At 60.2% G+C, this 23,530-nt stretch overlaps 1 protein-coding gene across 1 annotated transcript in view; it reads left to right on the top strand.

Annotated features, from left to right (window-relative positions):
• Positions 1–10,290: 10,290 nt before the first annotated feature.
• Positions 10,291–23,530, top strand: part of Sdk2 (sidekick cell adhesion molecule 2) — a 137,308-nt gene continuing 124,068 nt past the window's right edge. The window contains exons 1-3 of the mRNA XM_071603864.1: positions 10,291–10,506; positions 14,980–15,103; positions 19,016–19,175. Of these exons, the coding sequence (XP_071459965.1) occupies positions 10,291–10,506; positions 14,980–15,103; positions 19,016–19,175 (500 nt within the window). The remainder of the gene's footprint in view (positions 10,507–14,979; positions 15,104–19,015; positions 19,176–23,530) is intronic.

Here is a 23,530-nt window from a genome sequence, read left to right as displayed (position 1 = left end):
CCTGGAGAACGGAGCCGGGAGACGTGGACCTAGCTCCGGGCACGCGGGATCTGTCAGCCTCAGCACTGTGGACACGCGGTTCTGGGTCCTTCTTTGGGTGGGGCTGTCCTGTGCGTGGTAGGATGTTGAGCAGCCTCTCTGGCCTCTACCCACCAGAGGCTAAGGACATTCCCCTCCCCCAAGCTGTGACAACCCAAATGACCTCCAGCTGTCACCAGGGTCTTCCTAGAGGAAGTGGATGCCCCACGGGGACTGGGAGGGAACAGAATCGCCCCTTGGGAACCGCTGGTCTGGAGGGACAGGCCAGTGGCCCAGGAGGTCACTGTGATGGAACGCCATGGGGATCGTCCATCCCTGGTGAGGTGTGGACCTGTGCCACGGAGGGGCTGGGATGGCCATGCCCAGGGCAGGGGTGACAGCAGCAAAGCCCTGGGCAAGTCTGGGTGGCTGGGTGGGCACCCCCAGTCGTGCAGTTCTCCTCAACCAGCATTCCCAGGGTACCGACCACGTGTCTGCCTCGGGGACCAAAAGGGCTGCGGGTTCCTCCTTAAAAAGAGCATTTTATCCTCGAGGCCAAGGGGTGCCAAGAAGGAACCTGACTAGGCAGCACAGCGGTTAGAGATCCCTTTCATTAAGAGCATCAGACTCCTGAAGGTCAGTGAGGGCCTGGAGTGGGGGGATCCAGACCAGAGACCAAGGGGACGGGGCAGGGTGGCTTGCCAGCTGAAGGAATACTTAGGGGGGAAGCCTGGCAGGACTAACTAATCTGTTAGTTCAGAAATGATCTCTGGACTGCCAACTGTGGGCTGGAGGCTGCGTTAAGTACCAGAACTAGAGTTGGCATCGCACCATGGCAGCTGGGCGCGGGGCCTGGGGTGGAGGGGCGGATGGTGGTGGGGGAGGGAGGCAAGAAGCCCACGTTGTTCCTGTCTTGGGTGGCTGGGCCACAGCGCCCCCGTGGGCAGAATGGGGGGCACTCGGCAAGAGGGCGAGAGCTGAGTCCAGCGTCGGGTGTCCCAACCTGTGAGCGCGGAGCTCATAGAAATACCGTTGGCTCAGGGCCGGGGCTGGGCTCAGCGGTAGCGCCCTTGCCTGGCGTGTGTGAGGCCCTGGGTCCAAGTCTCAGCACCCCATAAATACATAAGATAAAGTCTGGGAGGTGTGGGCGTCCATCGGTGAAAGAAACCAGAAAAGTGGACGTTCTCCCCGGGGAGATGGCAGGAAGGAGACGCATCAGGGCCAGAGAGCTGGAAGCCCTGGCGTTTCAGAGCCAGGAGGAGGAGGAGCAGAGCGGAGAGGCCGGAAAGACGGGCAGGAGAGGACCAGGAGGGCCCACCTGGAGGGACCTGCCAGCTGGCAGTCCTCGTGACACAGGGCCCTGCACACCAGGAGAGGACAGTGAGGAGGGGGCTTCTCATCTCCCGAGTGTGGGGGCTCCGCCCTACAGGCCTCACCCCGTCCTGACCACCTCCGAAGACTGCACCCCACACACGATCGGATGAACTCCCACCTCCCCTGCCCCCCGCCAGGGATTCAGCTCCAGCGTGAGTTTCAGGGGGACAAACCACATCGAAACCACTGTGTGGCCCCGTGACACTTGTCCAGGCCTCCGTGGGGACAAAGCTGGAGCAGCCTGGGGGAGCAAGACCGCAGGATCGTGCAAGGCAGGCCTGCGATGGTGCCTTTGACGTCACCAGCCCCTCCAAGAGCAGGAGGGGCCCAGCCCTGGCCAGGCCCTGCCCGGGTCACAGCCCTGCACCTGTTGGTAGGACTGTTGGTGATCTGGGTCCCAAATGGACACCAGAGATGGAGTGAGGCGTGTAAAGAAACTTGCCCTTGGCCCCTCCAAGACTTGGTGCAGCTGGAAAGTAGGATGTGGAAGGAGGGGCTTTGCTGACCGGCCCCATGTCCAGGTAGAAGCTCTCTTGACCCCGCTGGGCAGGCAGGAATGGAGGCCTCTCTCCCACCACCTTATTACCAACCGTATTGGTTTCCTGTGGCTGCTATAACTAATGACCACAGACTGTGTGGCTTAAAGAACAGAAAGGTGTTGGCTCCCAGCTCGGGAGCCCAGAAATGCAAAACCAAGATTCCACAACATTGGCTCCTGCTGGGGTCTGAGGGGAACCTGTCCCAGGCCTTCCCCCGCCTTCTGGAACTTGCTGGCAGCCCTTGACGCCCTTGAACATCCTGTCTCTGTCCTCATCCCTGCATGTCTCCATGTCGTCACGTGGCCTTCTTACGAGGACCCAGTCACTGGGTTTAAAGCCACCTCCGTCTAGCATGACCTCATCTTAACTGATGACACCTGCAGAGACCCTACCTCCAAATAGAGCCACATTCCAGGTTCCAGGTGGATGGGGAGGAGCACTATTCACCCAGTGCCCCAAGTCACCCTGGCTGTCATTTGTTGGAAGCCCTCCTGTGCTGGGTGCTCACCTGTCCTACTTAATTATCTCCCTGCTCTTCACGTGGAGCCACCACCCCCTTCTCACAGAGGCCTGGAGAGGTGCAGGATCGTCTGGTGGAGGGCAGCCACCGGCCTCTGCCTCCCGGCCCGGCTCCCGGCTGCCTGCGCCCTCGTCACCACCGCGGGCTCCCTGGGGCCTGCTCTCGGGGCTTCCTGCTACCAGCTAAACGGCCTCCTCTCTGCCCAGAGCCATCTTTCTTCTGGACGAGGAAATATTTTCCCCATATGACTGGGAGCTAAATCTCCAAAAGGAGGTATTTACAGGTGGCTCAAGTAGCCAAAAAGACAGAAGATCGGACCCAAGGAAGAGGGACGAGACGGGCAAAATACACCAGTCCCACGAGAGTCCCCAAGAGGAGCTCAGGGAGACGGGGCCACTCGGGGACTCCAAAGAAGGCAGAGGTGCAATGAGAGCACTCCCAGCCCCCTCACCTGTGTTGGTCAGCGGGTAATGGCCCACCAGTCATCTGTGACGGGGACGGCCGGAGGGACTCTCCCTCACCTTCTCCTCACCCGGAAATGGAACCCTCCACCTTCAGGGAATAAACGCAGTGTGACCCCTGCAGGGCCAAGGGCCAGCAGGGGGTGGGACGGTGATGGAGGAATGGGGGCCTCAGCCACTTGCTGACCAGGCAGGCCGCCCTCCCTGCTCACCTGGAGCTGGGCAAGGTGGCAGTGTCCCTGGGAAAAGAGCCTAAGCCGAGGCCAGGGCCAGCCCTGAGTGTGGGCCCCTCCTCTGTCCACTCCCACGTGATCTGGGGAGACCCCCGCCCTGGCTGCCTGCCACCTCCCCTATCCGTTAGAGGGACCGGAAGGACCTTGAAGGTCGTCACGTGGATTTGGCGCATCCAAGGCACCCGGGACAACCTGGCGCATCGTGGGCACGTAATGTGTTAGCTCTGTGCCCTCCCAGACCGTGAGCCGCCACAGCCAAGGGGAGGCCCCGTGAGCATGGAGGACGAACCCTGCAGGGGCCACGGAAGCCCCTCCCTCGTCGCCCTCCCCTTTCTCTCTGCAAAGCTTTTCAAGGTGGGCAGTGCTGCTGGCCTTGCTCCTGGACCCACAGTTCCAGATCTGGACGTCCACCTGGACAATCCACCTGGACAGTCCACCTGGCCACAACTTGCCCCAAATGGGACTCAGCCGCTTTTCCCACAAACCAGCTCTAAGATTTCGGCCTCAGTGCCTGGCACGGTCTCTGCTGAGCCTTCCCTCTGCTATGGTTTGGATCTTACATGTCCCCAAAGGCCCACGTGTGAAAGGCCTGGTCCCCAACATGGCGCTCTTGGGAGACCTTTAAGAGGTGTATTGGTGGGGTCCACTGGGAGGTCACTGTACGTGTGCCCTTGAAGGACACTAGGACCCGAGTCTTTTCCTTTTCCTCTTTGCTCCCTGGCCATGAGCTGGGTGATTTTGTTTGTTCCATCACACACCCGCCATGATGTGCTGCTACGTCTCCACCCACCCGAAGCACAGGGCACTGGCTCCCCCAGAACTGAGAGCGAACCTTCCCTCTGTATCGGTTGATCACCTCAGCGTGTGTTATGGGGACAGAAAGCCGGCTAACCACCTCCGACCACCCCCACCTCCAGGCCAACAGTGACCTCGATGGCAGGTCCCCACGCTGCTCACACCCCACTGTTCCCACCAGGCTCCCACTCAGCCCCGCCCACGCTCAGCATCAGTGTGTGTCCTCTGCAGCTCTCCGGGGACTCCAGACAGGGCCGTGGTTCCCCTTCCTGGGTCCCAGGGCCTCGCCATGGCAGGGGTGCGCTGAGAAGGAAAGGTGCGCCAGGTCAGCAAGACCCTGACAGCTGAGGGTCCCTCGTCCATCCTCTTCAAGGCCATCTCAGCCTTTGTCCCTTGAGCTGAGCTGGACTCTTCCCGGAGGCTGGAGGTGGAGGCTGGAGGTGGAGACTGTAACAGACCGCCCCCCCCCCGTGCCACCCTCTGTGCAGCACCCACACACCTCCAGGGCTCCCCGCTGCCCTCAGGCTGACTCCGGGCTCCTTGGCAGTTTACAAACCTGGACTCTCTGGACACTGACCCTCACCATTCATTCCTTGCTGGGAGAGGCCCCACCTGCTGCCCTGGGAGGCAGGTCCCGTTCCCCTGCGGCCGCTTCGTCTCCAGTCAGAAAACAGCTGGAACAGGCTGACCCCGGTCAGCACCCCCGGTCAGCAGCTCCTGACTGGGGAGGCCGGGAGAAGCGTCCACTAGCCCTGCCTGCAGGCCGCCCTGGCGTCCACTGGGAGGCCAGCCTGGCCTGCTCCCCCCACCCTGCACCCCCAGCCCCAGCATGCAGGGATGCCGAGAGTCCAAGAGGCCACCGTGCCCTCAGGCCTCCTGGCTTGGGCTCAGGTGGTACCCTCTGCCCAGAGTCTTCCTGGGGGTCTGTCCCAGCTCACATCCTGCTTTCCCTTGGGGACGCTGTTTGGGGACACCCGCCCCAAGAGCCCTCAGCAGCCGTGCCCCAGGGCAGCTTCACTGTCACGGGCTGGCCCTGCCACCAAGCAGTTCCTCTGTCCCCAACGGCCCAAGAGCTCCAGGATCCCGGTGTCCCTGCTCACTGTGACGTCGCTGAGCTCTGGGTACACTGATGGCTGAAGTGCGCGCTGTGCGTGAGGCCGAGGGCTGAGGGCCTCTGTAAGGCAGGGGTGTCCAGGGTTCTGGACCTCCCAGGCCAACGTGGGGGGCTTCATGGGGGTGGGGAGGGAGGAGCCAGTGAGGAGGGGACAAGGATGGGAGGGGGGACAGGACCAGAATGGGAGGGGGCCGCGGGGAGCGCAGGCCGTGCCCACCCCAGGGAAGGGGCTGAGGTTGGGAGGGGGCGTGGTGGTGCACTGAGGAGGGCCACTCTGGGGACCCGCCCTCTCCTTTCGGCACTTGCTCCCTCATCCACCCTGTGACGTCCTTGTGTGGGGCTTTCTGGGCTCATGTTTTATCCCTTGTCACCGCAAACAGCCCTGGTACATTAACTCATTGTCCTTTCCAGTAACTGGTGGCCTTCCCGTAAACACTCCCTTTCCCATGCTGGGGGTTGTCCACTGCAAACCGCAGCCCGTGGCCTGCCCTCCTGCCCCCGAGCCGGGGCCAGGCCTGACGGTGAGCACAGGTCTCCTAGGACCTGCCTGGCCTCCCTCAGCCGCCCATGGGGACGGGGGCTCACAGTGCTGGCCACAAGACCCCAGTCCTCCTGGCTTCTGGTCTCAAATGCCTTCTGTCCTTACCACCCAGTGCTCGGGGAGGGTGGGCAGAGCTGAGCCACTGTGCCCTGATGGGAGCGAGGCTGAGCCACACTGGGCCTAGGGGACATAAAGTCTCTTCGCAGACTCTACAGCCACAACCGCGAAAGGCTGGTGCTGGTCCGGCCTCTTCCGTGGCCTCGCCTGCCTCTCCCGAGCCGTCCCAGGCCAGGCCAGGCCCTTGGGGGCCATGTGCCCCGGGAGGAGGCAGCGCCCTCCTGATGGACGGCGTGATCCTGGCTGAAGGCCACTTCCCCAGCCCAGCCTGAGGGGACAGTGTGCAGGCACCCTCACACGGCCTCTCTGGTGGGGCACTCTGGCGGGAAGGGGCAGCTCAGGAGCCTCGTTCACGCCTCACAGACCCCACACGTCCCACCCCCTGGAGCCCTCGGCGGAGGGCAGGGGCTTCTGGGAAGGAGGGAGAGCCAGAGGGGAGTGGGCCCCTGCTCCCTTCCCAGAAAGGCCGGGCTTCTGGGGGACGAGCTGGAAACGCCTCCCGTGCAGGGCGTCCATCACACCAGTGCCCGCTGCCAACCTGCCAATCCTGCCGCCGCAGGCTCCGGCTGCGGGAGACGCCGTCAGTCACCGTGAGCTGCTCCCAGCCCGGCTGCAGAACAGCTGGCACGACGTTGCCGGGGGCCAGGGAGGCCAAGTCCAGCAAGGCCCCTGTGTGAGAAAGGGAAGCGACAGGCGGGAAGGGCTGGGGATTGTCACGGAGCCCCTGGGAACGAGAGGACCCTTGAATTCATGGCTTTGCTCAGTATTTATGGAGCTCCTACTGTGTGCAAGAATTCAGTGACCGAGGATAGGAGCAGGGCCGAGACACGTCCAGGGCCATTCGGGGCTGTGGTGGAGCCATGGGGCCAGGCTGGGGTATACTGGTGCTGGGAGGGGTGTCAGGTCCTTAGAGGAAGGGGCTCTGCTCAAAGTTGGCTTGGGATTTGGGGTGCTGTGGAGGGCTGATTGGTTTCCTAGGGCTGCCCTAAGGAAGTACCACAGGCCACAGGCGGGGGCTTAACTCCACATAAGTCCCTGGTCCCGGGTTCTGGAGGCCAGTAGGACAGCATCAAATGTCAGCCAGGCCGCTGACATGGGTCCTGTACCACGGCCATCTCTGCGCACCTCGGCTCTGCCCACTGTACTCAGTCTCTGCTACTGTCACACGGCCGCCTTCCCCATGCACCTCTGTCTCCGTCAGTCACAGTGGGTTAGTCCCCCACCCCAGTGACCTCATCCCGACTTGACTGCATCTGCACAGACTCTGCTTCCAAATAAGGCCACTGTCACTGTCACGGGGTTAAGTCAGCGTATCTTTCTGAAGGACACTCTTCAGCCCGTATCGGGGCCCAGCAGAGCCAGCCTCCGCAGGAAAGCCCGGGAGACCCAGATTGTAAAAGACGGCGGCCGCCTGTCCAGCCCTGTTTCCAGTTTGTAAGTGGGAAAATGAGCTAGCGAGCTGCCCGCTGAGGCAGGGTGACTCGCGTCAGAAAATCTGGGCCCCTTTAAAACTCCTCTGCCTCAGTTTCCCCATCTTCCAACCAGAGAGGGTGGGCTGGATGCGCTCAAGGTGCTCCCCACCAGAGAAGCCAGGGTGGGGACAGCGCCCCAGGTGTGGGGGCCGAGCTGGGGCAGGCCCCGTGTCCAGCCAGGGCTCCTCTGAAGGCCACCTCGGCCTCGGCTTCCTCCTCACCCACCCTGGGAGGAGCTGGGGACCAGAGGCAGCACCTAGAGCCCCTCTCAGGGGAACTGCGCCCCGTGGAGATGCTCCTGCCCGCTGTCCCTCATGTTTTCCTGGTGCTGCCTGCTCGGCTGGTTCTCCAGAGAGCGCTGAGGGCCCCCATTCAATCCCGGGACCTGGCATTGAGCAAGGGAGGCAGGAACGGAGAGGAGGAGGCGTTGACCGCCTGGCTGGATAGCATCAGGGGGCCAACAGCAGAGTCCAGATACCATCTTCCTCCCCGCAGTGGTCAGTTCAGCCGCAACAGCTGGGCTCTGCGTTTTCAAAGGGACAGAGCTAAGAAGCCAGGCTGAAAGTCCCTGCTGGTTCCCAGGGTCATGAATGCAGCCTCCTGGAACAGGGGGCCTGCCCCTGTCCTCCGCCCCGCCGGCCACCAACGGCCACTCAGCCATGCCCTTGCTTCCCCGAGCAGGCTGCTAGTGAGAAGGCCACCTGCTACTGGGACCCGAGAGCATTCGGACAGCCCCTCCTCCCACCAGTGAGCTGGCCAGGGAGAGCCCTGCCTTCCACCCTCGGGGCCCTCATTCTTGGAGCTGGTAGGCCTCTGAAGACACTGGGTTGGTGGGAGGGGTCTTCGTGTGGACCCGTGACTCCACCCAAGCTACTTCACTCAGTGACCGCTCTCGAAAACAGGGCCATTGAGAGCTCCCACCCCACAGTGTGGCTGTGTGGCATAAGCAGGGAACACATCCAAGCACAGGCCGGCCACCCTGCTCTCCCCATGCGCCAAGCCCTCCGCTGGGCCTGGTGTGCCGGGACTCTGTTCATTTCCGTGACACTCCTAACAACACCCAGCAAGGGAGATGTGGCATGTTCCCTCGCCCCAGGTGCAAGCCAAGGGACCATGGCTCACAAAGCACAGGCACTGGCCCAATGCCAGGAAGTTTGTAAGCCCAGCGACGGGCTGACCCCCTCCGTCCACCCGCCAGGCCCAGGCTTTCTGTCCTTATTCCTAATGACCTGTCCTCGTGGGCAGTGGCTGGGATCAGGCATTCACCTGGAACTGGGCAGGCTTTTGCCCTGTCCCATGAGCTTGATGGGAAGCCCGGCTCCCCTAGACAGCAGACCAGGGCCTGCATGTGGGAGGTGCTGCTGGGGTCTGCAGCCAGGGCCGGGGTGATTAAGGCTGAGCCAGTGACTTCTCAGGATGGGAGAAGCAATACTTCTAGGCAGTCTACCTTGCAAGGACATCGAGGGACCGGGGGACGCCAGCACCCAGCTGAGTCCTGCTTGCCGTTGAGCTGCGGTGCACCCACCATCGCGTGAGCCGTTTCAGGGTGTGCGACTCAGTGGCACCTACTGATGTGCAGCCACTACGTCTGCCTAGTTCCAACACGGCCTCATCACCCCCCAGGGAACCCTGAACCCACCGAGCAGCTGCTCCCACTCCCCTTCACCCACCCCTGACGACCACCCGGCCGAGCTCTGCCCCTCTGGACTCGCCTTCCTGGGTGCTTCTTATCATGGGCGTCATGCACCACGTGACCTCGGTTTTACTCTGATGGCAGGAAGCGGGAGAAGCTGTGGCTGGAGCCCTGCACCCTCTGTCCAAGTCCCTGCCTCTGGGAGTCTCCGGGCCTCCAGAGGGGAGCAGTGTCTGTGCCCCGGGCAGACCTCCCTCCCCTGGCTGTGTGTGGCCACCTGGGCACCAGTGCCCGGTGGCTCAGGGCAGCAGTCGGTGTGGCTTCCCTGGGCCACTAGAGCCCGTAGCTGCTCCGGGGGACTTGCTGCTGTTGCCCCACCAGAGGGGAAACGGGCTTCCTGTGGAGACCCAGGGACACTGCGGTCAGAGCACAGGGGAGCCGGAACCTCTTTCTCGCTGAAGGAAAGAGAGAGCATGGCCCTGGACCAGCTCCAGGGGGCGGGGGCTCTGCCCCAGGAGTGCCAGGGAAAGGGGCGGGCAGGGTGGCAGGCGTGGGCGGGCTGCCCCCAGCGTCCTGGGGCTGGAAGTGGCCCTGCTGCCTTCCAGCCGGGAAGGACGACCCCCGATATGCGGGTGGCAGGGGCCGTGGTGCTGGGGAGGGCCCTGTGGCGTGGCAGGTGTGCACAGGCCTCTGTGTGTGATCCAGCTTGTCAATTGCTCGGGGACTGTAACTGCGGAAGGGCCATAGAGCCGCGCGCTGTTATTATTTATGATAAAGCGCAGAGGTGCCTGCCAGGGACTGGAATGGGCTGAGCGCTGCGTGCGGGATGGACGGCAAATTGAACTCCAATTTTCTGCTCCGCGGTCTTTGTTACACGCCACAAAGCGCCGGTACAGCGGGGTCACCAGCCTGATGAATGTGTGTTCTTCTTCGGCGGCGGGTTCCATCTCTCAGCCTCTGCGTGGAGAGACTGGCTCCGCTTTGTCTTTCTCGCCTCCCAGGCCCGGCCACGGACTCCTTTTCTGGGGTCCAAACACAGCCCTGACCCTGGGGCAGACCAGGGGCCCAGCACAGAGGGGGGAGGCCCGGGATTCAAACCCAACTCCGCCACTCACTCCCGTGGGACCCCTGCACCCTGCCATGCGCCAGCTTCAGAGGAGAGAAATAAAGGGGCAGTGATCAGAAGGCTCCCCGGGGGGCTGGGAGGAGGAAACTCGGGGTGCCTGCTGGATTGGGCCTCTGGCCAACCCCCTTCCTGCTCCGTCCTGGCACCAGGAGAGAGGAGGTGGGAGAAGCCCTGGAATTGGGTGCACTGCCCCCCTGGACGCTGGGCTTCCCTGCTGCTTGGCTCAGCTCTCTGCCGTCCATGCTTGACCACCAACGCTGGGGTCCAGCGGGTCTCTTGTCCCAGTGCCATCTCCCCTGCCCCTCATGTCCCTGTCCTTCTAAGGCGAGCAACAGGAGGAACACGAGATGGCCCCTGGAAGCTTGCCAACCAGACTTGGGGCTGCTGGCCCCTCCTGGTGGCCTTCGTCAGCCAAGCGGGTGTACTCTCGAGACCTCCAGGCCCTGGGCTCCCAGAAGCATCCCTGGGCCTCTGAGCACCTGCTCTGGCCACCCCCAGGCCTGGAGGACAGCAATGTCTTTAAGTCACCAGAGTCCCCTGGTGTAGAGGACGGCCCAGGGAGGGTACCCACATGGTGGCGGAGCTCAATTGCAAGAGTATCACCTGGAAGAGCAGCAGGGACAGGTGGGGATAAGCCTCCCCAGAGGCCCTGGACCTGGCCAGGCAGCTGACCCCAAGCTGGCCTTCACCCATCTCTGGACATTAAGCCCCAGAGAGTTCCCCCACGTAAGCTGTCCTGCTGAGGCCACCGAGGGAGAGAGCAGTGTGTTCGTGCAGCCGGCTTCTTGGGAGGAATCTCAGGAGTTAGCTGAGTGTTATTACCACTTTTTATGGCTCGAATGAATCTGAATACACTAAAATGGTAATAGCACCGTTAGGCAAAAGCATTCCAATCAGTGGTTTCAGCTGAATCTCTGAACCCTCCAATGGAAACGTAAGACAGGCCCCCTACTCGTGTTAATTGCAAAATAAACCCAGCGGAAATGAGAACCATTCTTTTCTATGCAAGGCTGGGGCCGCTTGGACATGGTCACCTGTGCAGTTCCAGCAGGTGGCCCTGGCCATGAGATGGGGGCACTGGGGTGACACCCAGCAGAGATGAGGAGTAGAGTGGCCAGGGCCTCCTTTTCGTGGGACCCTTCTCAGCACCTGGAGCTGGTCCGAGCCTGAGCCCTCTCAGGTGGGAACCTGAGGTAGGAACAACTAGCGTCCTGCCTTTCAGGAGGAGACTGAGCACAGCAGAGCTGAGGGCCACCCAGCTAGGGAGTGGCAGGGCCCACTGGACTTGAACCCGGAGGTCCTCTCCAGGGCCCCATGAGGTCATCACACACGTGGTCACTGAGTCTTGCAGTGCAGAGCTGGACGGGAGCATAGAGTTCTCCGGGGACAGCCAGCCCCCGAGAGGGAGGTGACCAGCCCAGTCCTGCAGCACTCTGGCTTGTCCCCTCGTTTGCTGGCAGGTCTCCTCCCCCTGCATGGAGGCCAGGCCCCGCTCACGGATGGGGAGGTCAAGGCGCCCCTGTCCACAGTGCAACTGTACTTGCAATCTGAATGCTGTAGGCAGGGACCCTCAGAGTCTGAGGAGCACCCAGGACATCTGGGAAAGCATCAGAGCAGGCACGGTGTTGAGCTTTGCCAGGCGGGGACGAACACAGAGCCAACCTGTCTTCCCAGCAAAGAGGAAAGTGAGGCCCCTGGGAGAAGAGAGCAGCATGGACAAGGGCCCTGTGGCACCGTGGCAGGGTGTCTGGGGAAGAAGCCTGCTCCCCCGTGGCCCTCATTCTCCACCATGTCACCCAGCATGCTGCCATGCATGGGGCAGTGGACACAAATTTCCATGAAGCAACCAATGAGTCTCCTAGGAGTGTCGCGACAAAGTGCCACGAATGGTTCTGGAGGCCAGATTCTGAGATGAAGGTGTCGGCAGGGCCATGCTCCCTCCGAGAGCCGGAGGGGAGCTGCCTCCTTGCCCTCCCTAACTCCTGGTGGCTCCTGGGAGTCCCCGGTGCTCCTTGACTTGTAGACACGTCCCTCCAGTCTCCAGCTCCGTCTCCACAGGGCCTTCTCTCAGTGTGTCTTGGTCCTTGTGTTTCTTGTCTTATAAGGGCACCGTCACACGGGTCCCACGTGACCCCAGTAGGACCTCGTCACTGCCCCTGAGATGGCCGTGTTCCCAAATGAGGTCACCCTCGGAGGTTCCGGGAAGGTCGTGAGTTTGGGGGGTCTCGTCCTGGGGCAGCTTTATCAACCTGATTGTCATGTCTGTCAGCCTGGCCATGCCACCAGCCCTGGTCCTTCACCCCCACTTGTTTCCTGAGCATCTTCTTTTCCCAGGCTCTGTCCCCAGGGCGGGGACTAGAGACAAAAGGAAGCCGTGGCCCCGCCCTCTGCCCTCGCCGACTCCTCCTTCTCTCCACAACTTCTTGGCCAGGCACAGAGGCCCCAGCCCGGGGTCTGGCTCTCGCTGCTCCCTCCCAGCCGGGCCCCCCAACCCTCTCACAGTCCCCAGGGCTGGGCCGGGGCTCCCTTACGCTGGCTGCCCCGGTGGCCCGGCCCCTAATCAGATCAGATGTGTATTCAAACAAATTGATGATCCGTTCCATTAGATGCTTTTGGAACACGCGTTTCTGAGCAAGAAATTCGTCCGGGAGCAGCTGCGGAGGCCGCGGCATAATTGATTGTTGCGCCCTCCTGGGCCCCGACGTCAGAAGGGCCTGGCTCCTGAAGGTCACTGGCGAGGATTAGGTTGAGGAGGGCGAGAGCTCCTTTCCTGGCTAATGAAGCACTTGGCATGCAGGCGGCACCAGGCGGGCTGGGCCCCACATCTGCGGGGAGGCAGGGAGGCAGGGGAGGGACGTAAATTTGCATCTTATTTGTGGGAGTGCAGGGGGTGAGGGGGAGTGGGGACCAGGGTGGCAGAGAAGCAGGCAGGCCCGAGGTGGCAGGGAGCCTGGGACCCACGCAGAGGTCACTCCCGTGCCCCTGCTGTGCCCCCCCTGCAGGGCTTCAGCGGGAGGCTGAGGCCAGCAGTGCCCCACCAGCCTCCTCCTGGTGCTTGGGCCACCCTGGCATGGCCCTGAGGAAGCTGCACTCGGAAGCTCTCCCTGGGCCCTCGGGACACTCTGAGCTCCTGAAGCGGTGGCTCTGAGCTGCAGGAAATGGGGGGCAGGTCAGATAGCCCCGCCCTCGGGGTCACGCCACGGGGTGCCAACCACAGAGGTTTGGTGGGTGCCTGGGGTGCCCTGGAGGTGAGCTCCTGAGCTCCTTGGAGCCTTGGGGCCGCCCCTGGGGCAGGGTTGCCATCTGGTTACTGAGAGGACAGGCAGGGCACAGCAGGTGGGTCTACCTCAGCTGCGGAGGCCTGGACTTCAACCCTGCGGATCTCCCTCCGGGGCCTTCGCGCCAGAGCCTGGAAAAGGGAGGATCCAGGAGGCTCACGGGGCAGGCAGAGCTGTGGTGGGGGCCCCAGCTCAGCCTCCTCTTCCAGGAAGCCCCAGCCTGGGACCCACGCCCGCGTCTGTACCACGCACTCTCCTCCTCTCCCAGGCGTCTCCACCTGCTCCTCCGCACCCACCCTGAGTGCCTCGCAGGTCAGTGCAAAGGGTGAAACCCCGCGAATCCTGCCTCCGCCACAGAGAGCTCTGGGGCTCGGGGCTCCGCCAGACCTGGGCCACCCCGTGGGGCGTCCACTAGCAGAACCTTCTGAGCATGTGTCCTCATAATAATAGGCAGGTACAGTCCTGGCCACGAGACGGCCTTGTGACCGTGGACACGGTGGACATGAAGCGCTCTGCGGGTAGGAAGCTCCACAGGTGGAGTGTGGCAGCCGTCACAGTTCAGGGGCAGGCGTGGCTCGGTTCCCGGGCTGGCTGAGGAGTCGGACCCGCTGGAGGGTGGGATGCGGGGAGCCTGTCCTCTCTGAAGAAAGAACGTTATTTTGCAGGGAGCTGGAGGGAGGGAGAAGCCGGAGTTTAGTTTTTGCATGGGACGATTTCGCCTGGAGCCTAGAGTCTAGGGTGACAATGGGGGCACCGAGTGGACATATCAAGGGAAAAACAGCCATCGGGGTCCCCTGACCTGTTTCAGGAGAATAGAAGGAAACTCTGGGCTGAAGCCTCTTGCCCGCCCGGGAAGGCAGCTCTTCATTCAAGGGGCTCAGCCTCTGAGGTGTGGACTCCCCACATCACACAGAGGGCCTGTCCTTCCCCTGTCCCAGCAGGGCAGCCCCGTGACTGCCCGCTCATACACGGGCACATGTGTGCACAGACCTGATGGCAACCCGGGGCCTCATACTGTGATCCACCGTATAGACACCAACGCAAAGACAGGCCAGTCAAAGGACCAGAGAGGCCACACCCTCGCACCGCTGCCCCGGCCACCCAGTCTCCCCCAAGCCTCACCCCCAGGAAGAGCCTGTACCTGGGCCAACACACGGGCCTCCCGACCTGGCGGACTCCCCCTGCAGCCTGCATTTCACTTAGCAGAGTTCTCGGGAGCGGGCCCTCACTGCCAGCTGCCGAGAGCCCTCCAGCTAGAGGGACCGTCCTTCTTTAACCTTGACAGACATCCAGGTCGTTTCCCATGGCCAGCCGTCACAGCCGTCCGGCTGGGAAGAGTGGCCGTGTCACACGGGCACAGTGTCCATGGAGGGCGGGTCCCTTGAGACGCCAGTGGACAGGGAGGCGTGTGCGTTCCTGGCTTTGATGGAATCTCCAGATTGGCCTCTGTGCCAGGCTGCGGCCCCAGGAGGCCGTGTACCAGCCTGCCCCGTCTTCTGCGGGCGGCCAGTCGCAGGTGTCCCGCGCTCACAAAGCGAGAGGGACAGACGATCTTACTGAGCCGTCCTGCAGCTTCCTGGTATCACAGGAGGGCCTCTGCCGTGTCCCAGAGTCACCCGTGACCCTTCCCTCCGGCCGTCCACGTCCTCTGCCCATTTTTCTATTGGCTAATCTTTCTCTTATTGATTTGTGGGGACATTTTTTACATCAGGAAAATTAGCTCTTTGCCGTGATAAGGGTTGCAAATCCCTTTCCCAGTTTATCACCTGTCGCCTCTGCATCTGCGGGTCCCCTCCCTCCCGCGCAGAGTTCTGCGCCCTGGAAAGCATCCATCTGTCCCCTGGCCGCGTGTCGCCCGCGGGACCAGGAAAGTACTTGGCGGGTGCCTCGCTTCGCCAGCATCGTGTGGTTTTAAACTCCTGTGATTTTTTTTTCTCCCCTCGTTCTTTTATAATTTCATTTTCATGTTTAAAACATCGATTCTTCTAGCATTTATTTCGAGGTACAGCGTGAGGGGGAGATTCAACTTTATTTTTTATTCCCAAATGGTTTTTCTTGAGGTTCCAAAACCATTTGTTGAATAATTGATCTTTTCCTCACGGATTTGAAATTCTGCTTTCTTCCTATATTAAAAACCCTGGTATGTATCTGGGCTTATTTCTGGACTCCCAGACTCCTTGTTGGTCTCTTCTTAAAGACTGCAGATCTGGGGCTGGGGTTGTGGCTCAGAGGCAGAGCGCTCGTCTCCCAAGTGCAAGGTGCTGGGTTCGATCCTCAGCACCACGTAAAAACAAATAAATAAAATAAAGGTATTGTTTCCAAATACAACTAAGACAATATCTTTTTTTTATAAAAAAGACTACAGTTTTAATCCTTGCAGCTTTATAATATAGTCCAGCTTCTGTACTAGTCTAGTCTGCCCCGCTGGCCACGCCTTTTCTGATATTTCTTGACTACTCTTGTGTGGTGTTTGTTCTTCCTGTGAACATTAGAACCACTTTGTATAGTGTTTAAAAAAAAGTGAGTATGTGTGTATGCATACACATTTGAAATGAGTAAGAATTTAAGAGACTGACATCCTTACACAGTGGATTCTTTCTATCCACAATTCTCCTCTATGCACAGTTATTCCCTTCCCACTGAGAGGGTGAAAGTGGCTAACAGTGCTGTTATGTACAGTTGCAAAGGTTGCGTACTGGACCCCCCTAAGATAAAGAGAGGAGTTTCTGATTCCTGCTAATAGAGTGTGAGGTCTTCTCACCAGGGTAATCTGACCATCCACATATATAAGCAATGGTAACAATGGCTACCCCTTCTTCAGGATGTGCCAGGCTCTATTCTAAGGACTTTGTGCTTATTAATTAATTAATTTCACAAAAAAAAAAAACTATCCCCAATTTGCAACTAAGGAAACTGAGGTGTCGTGGTTCAGTGACTTTCTCAAAGTCAATGATTTTAACCTTCCTGTGCACTCATAGCACAGAAATCTGCTCCTGCGGAGACAGATGCACACACACACACACACACACACACACACACACTCTGCTGCCCCACAGCGTCCCCTCTCCCCCTGCCTGTCCTTCCTCCCACAGCGCACAGCCAGGTCCCTGGGGTCTGCTGCTTTCAGATGGGCGCAGGCCCGTGGAGGACACTGCCTGGTGGGACTCCCTGCGCCCTGGGTGAGGCCTCCCCCAGGATCCCCTTACCCAGGGAGCATGGTGGGGAGGGGAGGGGCCTGGTCACTGGGTGCCGCTGTGTTGGGAGGACAAGGGAGGGAGGAGGGACGGGGAGCAGGCCTGCTGCCCAGCAGAACTCAGGCAGGGTCTCCCCTCCCTTCGCTCCCGGAGCCATTGTCTCAGCAGCAGCTGGATCAGCCCATCCAAGCACAAGTCACGGGTGCAGGCTGCCGGCTCCCACCCCCGGGCCCAGGAATGAACGGCAACCGCAGACCTGGAGCCAAGGGCCCCTGAGCAGGCCGTGGAGGACGGGGTGTGGGGTGTGCGTGCCCAGGCGTGTGCAGGTCCGCGCCCGCCCGCCCTCTGGGGTTCTGGCTGGGAGTCGGCCCCGCGTGGAAGGGAGGGATTTAGCCATCACTCCTGGTCAGGAATGTTATTGTTTTAAAACAAACCAGCAATGACAGCTGCAAACAGAGGGTTTTTAAAACCGCGATTCAAAAGACCCTTTAAAGCTGCGGGAGAATATGAATGCGCCTTTGAAGGGAGAATGTGCCCGTTTGTTAAGCCCAGAGCCGAGCGGGCGGCCTCCAAGGCGCGGGTCCCTCTCCTTGGCAAAGGGCGGCCCAGGGCCTCCCAACGAGGCCAGAGGTGGGCCAGGACCCAGAGGCACGGGGGCCAGCAGAGGGCCGTCACCCCTCGGGGTCTGCGCTCTGGGCAGGTGCCTCTTCAGCTGGCCTGCTGAAGTGTGCTCAAGTGACAGTCGTGCATGAGGAAGCACAGAGAGATGCCCCGGGCCTCACCAGATGGTCACCAGGGAGGCCAGCGGAGGGGCCGGGGGCCACCTACAGCCCGCCCTTGGGTTTGGACTCCGGTGGCCCCACAGGGAGGGTCGGATCCATGGAAGAGCCCCTGTCCCAGCCGTGGCAGGTCACACACAGAAGCCCCTGGGTGTGGAGTGGGGGCCAGGCCTGGGGGTGCCACCCAGCAGGGGAAGCCGAATGGCCCCAGATGTGCACGGCAGCCCGTGCTGAGCGGCGAATCTGAGCTGGAGCCCAGGGAAGCCAGGGCTGAGCTGTCCCAGGAGCACAGACGCCCACGTGTTGATATGGGGAGGGAAGAGCAGCCCTGGGGTCCAGGACACCGGGCCTCAGCCTGGGCCGCGCCCTGGCCCCTCTCCAGCCCGCCACCACGACCCCTTCCTGCTTGTCCCTCTGGGTCACCCTTATGAGGCCACCATAGGACTGTCTGGCGGTTCTGCACCCTTGGGCTCCCGGGGGAGCCTCCTCTGATCAAGGTGTGCCTGGGGCACTGCGGTGTCAAGAACGCTGGCCCTGGACCTGCCAGGGACACCCACACGTTCAGGGTAGAAGTGGCCCTTCCCAAGCACCTGCCCCCGGCGGGCCTGGGACCAGCCTTGGCACGTCACCGACTCACTCAGTCCCTCGGCAGCTCCTTCTCTCCCATGTCCACTGAGGGAAACTGAGGCTCAGACGTGCAGGACTTGCCCACCCGCTCAGCTGGGACGCGGAAAGCAGGCACAGGGCCCCGGTGCCAAGACCCCTGACACGGGCCTGGAGGTCAGGATGCCCCCAGGGAAGCCCTGCCAGCGCTTCCTCGTGGCCCTGGTGTGTGGGACCCATGGGAGGCACAGGCCTGTCCTCTGGGAAGTCCAATCCCTGGTCTGCCACTTAGCGGTCTGCGGCGGGTGCTTGGTGCACAGTGGTTGCTCACGGGATGAACTGTTGAGACGGCTTCTGGAAGTCTCGTCCTCAGGCTGTCACATGCCAGGCCTGGAGGCACTCGTTGGGTCCCTGGGTTCTCATTGGTACCCACCGTCTCCTCCCATGCTGTCCCAGCCTCCTCAGCCGTGAGCGACTCAAGGTCCAGGGCTCAGCTCCGGCCTCCCCGCCCATGGCCTTGGGCAGCCTTCTAACCCCTCAGTGCCTTAACATGGTCATGGGGTTGCCATGGGAATTAGATGGGCACGTGGCAGAGTCCCCAGAATAGCCGGGACTCACCAAAGGGCCACACACCCGTCAAGATCATTACCAGAGGCCACTCCTGTCTCCGCCATGCCACGCCCAAGGGCAGGCGCTCAGTGACAGGGGTCTTCTCCGCTTCTTTCACCTTATCTCTCCTACCCCTCGTCCCCTTCCACTTCTGTCTTCCCCCACTGGCCATTCGGGCAGAGACCCCCCTGGCCCTGAGGCCGTGAGCCTTCGTAGCCTCTGCAGGTCCAGGTCCTGAGCACACGGTCTCTGTGTGGCAGCCGTGGGGGCTCGGGCTCTGCTGGGCTGCACCTGGTGGGGGTAGCTCTGTGGTGACCCCTTGGCCTCACACCCACAGCCCAGGCCACCTGGTGGTGGAAGGGGCCATTGGACAGACTCTGCCCTCGATGACTTTAGGGGCTGCCCAGACTTGGGGAGCAGTACAGGCTCCACCACTCGCAGGGCTGTCACCCACCTCCCTGTTCTCCTGGTGAAAACTGCCATCTCTAGGTGTAGCCAGTGTCCCTCCTTCCTTCTGTCCAGGAGGCAGAGGGTGCGGGGGTTCTCAATGGTCCAGGAGCGTGGCTGAGCCCGTGGTAATCTGTGCCTTTGTGTCCCTGTCTCCCGCAGATGACGTGCCGCCGTACTTCAAGACGGAGCCCGTGCGGACGCAGGTGCACCTGGAGGGGAACCGCCTGGTGCTCACGTGCATGGCCGAGGGCAGCTGGCCCCTGGAGTTCAAGTGGCTCCACAACAGCAGGGAGCTGACCAGGTTCTCCCTGGAGTACAGGCAAGACATGCCCCTCCCCCCCCCCCACAGACAGCCTTCTGTCCTGTCCTGAGGGGCACTGAGGGCGGGGCCGGGCCACAGGCTCCCATCCAGCCCTGGGGTGAGACACCTGCCCTGCTCCGCCTGGCAGAGGCTGGCTGGGTGCGGGCCATGGTGCTGCCCATACCAGAGTGGACAGGGACAGAGGTGACCTTGGGGGGGTCTACTACAGCAGCTGTGGCTGTGGCCTGGCGCTAGTCAGCCCTCTGGGAAATGCCCTGTTGGCTCTGTTGGTGGGGCCTGGGTCTGGGGGCAGGGGGTGAGGAACATGCAGCAACTGGGGATCAGACGGGGAGGTGGCACCTTCTGTTTGGGGACAATTTGGGTGGTGCATGGAGGTGGCCCACTCAGGACTTTTCCCTCCTTACTTATACCCAGACTCTGGAGCACTGGGCTCAGCACACGGCCAAGTGGGGAGGGGGAGGGGGAGGGCAGGCTGGGTTTCCTGCACCAGGGTGAGGGAGGCAGCCCCCAACCCATCCTGGCCCCAGCTGGCCGCTGGCCCTACTCAGCAGGGATGTGGCCTCTCTCCCTCTTACCCTGATCCTCCCATCTCGGTGGCTGGTGATTAATCCCCGGGCCTGATGTGCATAATCGGTTTTGTTGGGGAAACAAGATTGTCTTGCCCTGGGGATGTTGATACAGATCTACTGCTGGGACAGGAATGCAAATGAGAGGAGGGGGTCTAATTGCTGACGGGGCTGTCCTTCCCAGAGAGCCAGCCTTTCCCTTTATGAAGCAGGAGAGTCAGAGTTGGGGTGACCCCCCCCCAAGTCCACCTACCCTGGCCCTGGGCTGAATTGGCTGGTGTGGTGTGGCCACATTGGCCAAGAAGGGAGCAGGAAAGGAGGGAAGGACAGTCCTCCCCTCCTGCAGGGCACCTGGACCGGACAGCAAGGGACCCTTACGTGCTGGCTGCTCTCGGCCTATTTCTCCAGGGAACACATAAGTGACCAGAGGGGCCTCCCAGCAGCCTCGGCGATGGTTTTCAGCCGGAGATTCAGAGCTGCTCCTGACCGCAGCCTGGTACTCCTGGGGCAGTTGACAGTCTCTGGAGAACCTCTCATCCTCCTGGGTGGTGGACGTGCTTGGTGGACAACCAAGAGCTTGCAGATGGTGGCCGTGCAGGGCCTCCCCGCCCGCCCTTGACTTCTGACAGGGAACCGGAGCAGGATCCCAGGGGAGGAGCATCTGCTCTGTATCTGGGTCAGGGCTCCTCCCTCGGTGCCCTAAACTGCCACCACACGAGGAGGGTGGGTACCAGGCAGGAGCAGAGTCCAGCGCGGCTGAAGCATGGTCTTGCTCACCCGTGGAGGGGGCTGGGCCACCTTTGGAAACAGTTGGCTCTTGCCCCTGGAGGTGTCCAGTTAGTGGTCAGGATCCAACTGTTGGCAGTGATCATCGTCACTGTCAATGAAAGGGAATCTCATAGGGAGGCATTCTGCATGCCCTGCGCCTGTGTCATTTAATCCTGCCCACAACCAATGACCAGGGTCAGTTCTCCTCTGCATTTTACAGGTGAGCCAACCTGTAAAGAAATTAAAGACCCCCCCCCCCAGGTCAGATTGCTGAGCAGGCATCAGACGTGCGTTTCGTGACGCCCGAGCTGCAGCTCCTCGCCCTGTGCCACGCTGCGTCTCATGGAGGAGGATCGCTGCAACTGCCTCCTTAAAGTGTCTGGAGCACTCTTTCTGCTAACTGTGCTTTGCAGATTCTGGAAAACAAAGCAATGGGGAGAATGCAGATATCCCATTTTATAGCTGTCTTGGGTGGAAGTCATTCAGGAGAAATAAACGAGCTTCCACGTGGAGACTCATCCCTTTGCCTCTGCCACAGGCGCCTTGGCTGCCGTGGCATGGCGGTGATGGTGTCGCTGAACATCCCTGAACGTGGGTCTGGTCAGGGGGTTCCTTGAATCGAACACTTGCTGTGTCCATAAGGTGAGGTCTGCATTCCTTAGTGTGGCCTCCGGACTCTTCATGGTCCGCTTCTGATGGCCTGTCCTTACCTGCTGCTACTTCCCGGCCCCAGGGTAGCACCCTCCTGACACACCCGCCTTTGTCCCATCCCCTGCACTTGGAAGAACACGCCTTTCAGAGTCTTCTGTCTCCTGCAGCACCCAGCCCAGGTGCCTTCTCTTGAAAGCCTCTCTGACTGCCCACACGCTTTCTCTAGCATGCTCTGTCATGCACATATGTGCACACACACATGCACACACACATGCCACATGCCCCCCTCTGTTCTGTGTGACTGTCCACAATGTGTCCCCCAACATTTATTCCTGCAGTCAGAGCCCTCAGAACCTTGGCAGTTCCAGGGACCCCAAGCTTCAGAACCTGGAACCTGACATGCCAGGCCCCCTTCCCTGTAGGCTGTTCAGCTGTGCCCGCCTCTAGGTTTAGAGGTTAGGGACCCTGAGAAGTTCCGGGATCACAGTTACAGACAGTGGGTTCTGATTGGTCCAGCTCTGGTCACCCCTGACCAATCCCAGTGGGAGTGTCATTTGCATCACAATTGGCCAGGGCACAGGGCACAGGCGTTCCCACACCTCAGCCCTGTGGTGGGGAAAGAGAGCAAAGGTCGTTAACAGAAGGGGAAAAAATAGAAGCCACCTGTATCCATTCCCAGTTTGGGAAGGGGCAGGGTGATCCACAACAGATGTTCTCTCTCTCTCGTTCTTTCTTTCATTTTGAAAATTGACAAATCTTAGGAAATGGCAGGTGCGGTGCTGTGACCCCACGTGTGTGTTTGTTCATTCACCAGTTGCCTCTGTGGCTCGCTTTCCCACTCTCCGCATGCACACACATATGCATGCACTATTTTTGCGCAACTATTTAAGAACTTGTTGTGAGCATCCTGTCATTTCCTGTGAGTGGGATTTTCTAAGGACAAGGCACTCTCCCACAGAACCACACTCAGGAGACTCAGCACTGATGCAGTACTGCCACCTGATACTCAGTCCTCTGCAAGTGGCTCCATTTATCCCGGCAGCCCCTTCTCGAGTCCAGTGTCCTCTGTGGCCACTGGATTGTTCTCACTGCTCGATGCAGGAGCTAATCAAGGACACATGTTGTATTTATCTATCTGTCATTGTCCTTTATACTTCTTCAATCTAGAACTCTTCCTCCGGATTCCCCCCCCCCCCGCCCGCCCGCTAGGCAAGGCATCAACATACTTGTGAGTCTGGCTAGTCTTGTCGAATTTCCATAATGGTGCATTTGTGCCGTGATATCCTGATGACTAGATTCACATTCAGTCTTTTTGGCAACAGTACCCCATAGCTGTGTGTATGTTATGCTTTATAACAGAAGGTGCCTGACATCCGGTGGCCCCATGAGAGGGGAGCCTGGGTTGGATCACTGGACACAATCATATCCACCAGATTGCACCACTGCCAAGGTCCCAGGGGGGCTTCCTTCTCTCTGTAGTGAACTCCTCCCAGGCCTCCCACCCAGGGCTGTAGAAGCCACAGGTGAGGCTTACCTGCATCATTCTTGCCATAGCATTTGCCACTAGATTCCCATCACCACTTCCCCTTACAGCAGCAGTCAATCTTCCGTCAAAAGCTTTCTATCCTTGCTCCCTTTATAACTATTTAGCACACAGCATATCCTATTTATGTATGTATATCAATACATCTAGACCCCTGGCCTCCAGCAAGTGACTTACCTCAGTTTCATTGTGGGCAGAATGCTGATAATAACACTTGAATTTATGTTTATTCAAATGTATGCATTTTTTGCTCAGCGTGTTTGAACCCATTTATGCCATTATTCATTTCGACGTTCATAATAACCCCAATTCAGCCAGTGGTTCAACAAAATGCTCCAGGTTCAGCTTTTAAATGAATGCACGGTGAACAATGACTTTCAAAGCAGGTTGGCCGGCTCGGCATCCTGGGGCTCCCAGGCTACTGGGGGGTTCCGAGGACTTCTTCATCTTTTACACGCCCCAGGCTTGGAGTAGGGTGATAATGTCCATATTTCAGGCAGAGAAATGGCTAAATTTACTCAGCAAGTTGAGAGAAAATGAGATTAGAAGTGCTGCCTTCAATCTAATGACGCTTCCCACCCTGGATCCGAAGGAAGAAGTTTCTGTCCAGGGCCACTGTCTGAGAGTCTTTATTCCTGGTGGGATCTGTCACCAAACACATCTGGGGTGTGAGAGAGAGGGAGAGGAAGAGAGAGTCGGTCACTCAAGGGCAAGCCATTCCATCTTAGTGACACATTGCTTAGTGACTGGGGACATGTCCGAAGAATGGCATCACTATGTGATGGGAATTCTCTAGCTCCTGGGTAAACTTATGGGACCCCTGT

This window comes from Marmota flaviventris, chromosome 17, assembly GCF_047511675.1.
Source record: "Marmota flaviventris isolate mMarFla1 chromosome 17, mMarFla1.hap1, whole genome shotgun sequence".
In the NCBI taxonomy this organism is placed as follows: domain Eukaryota; kingdom Metazoa; phylum Chordata; class Mammalia; order Rodentia; family Sciuridae; genus Marmota; species Marmota flaviventris.
The sequence above is the reverse complement of the archived record's forward strand: the minus strand, read 5'-3'. Positions and strand labels throughout refer to the sequence as shown.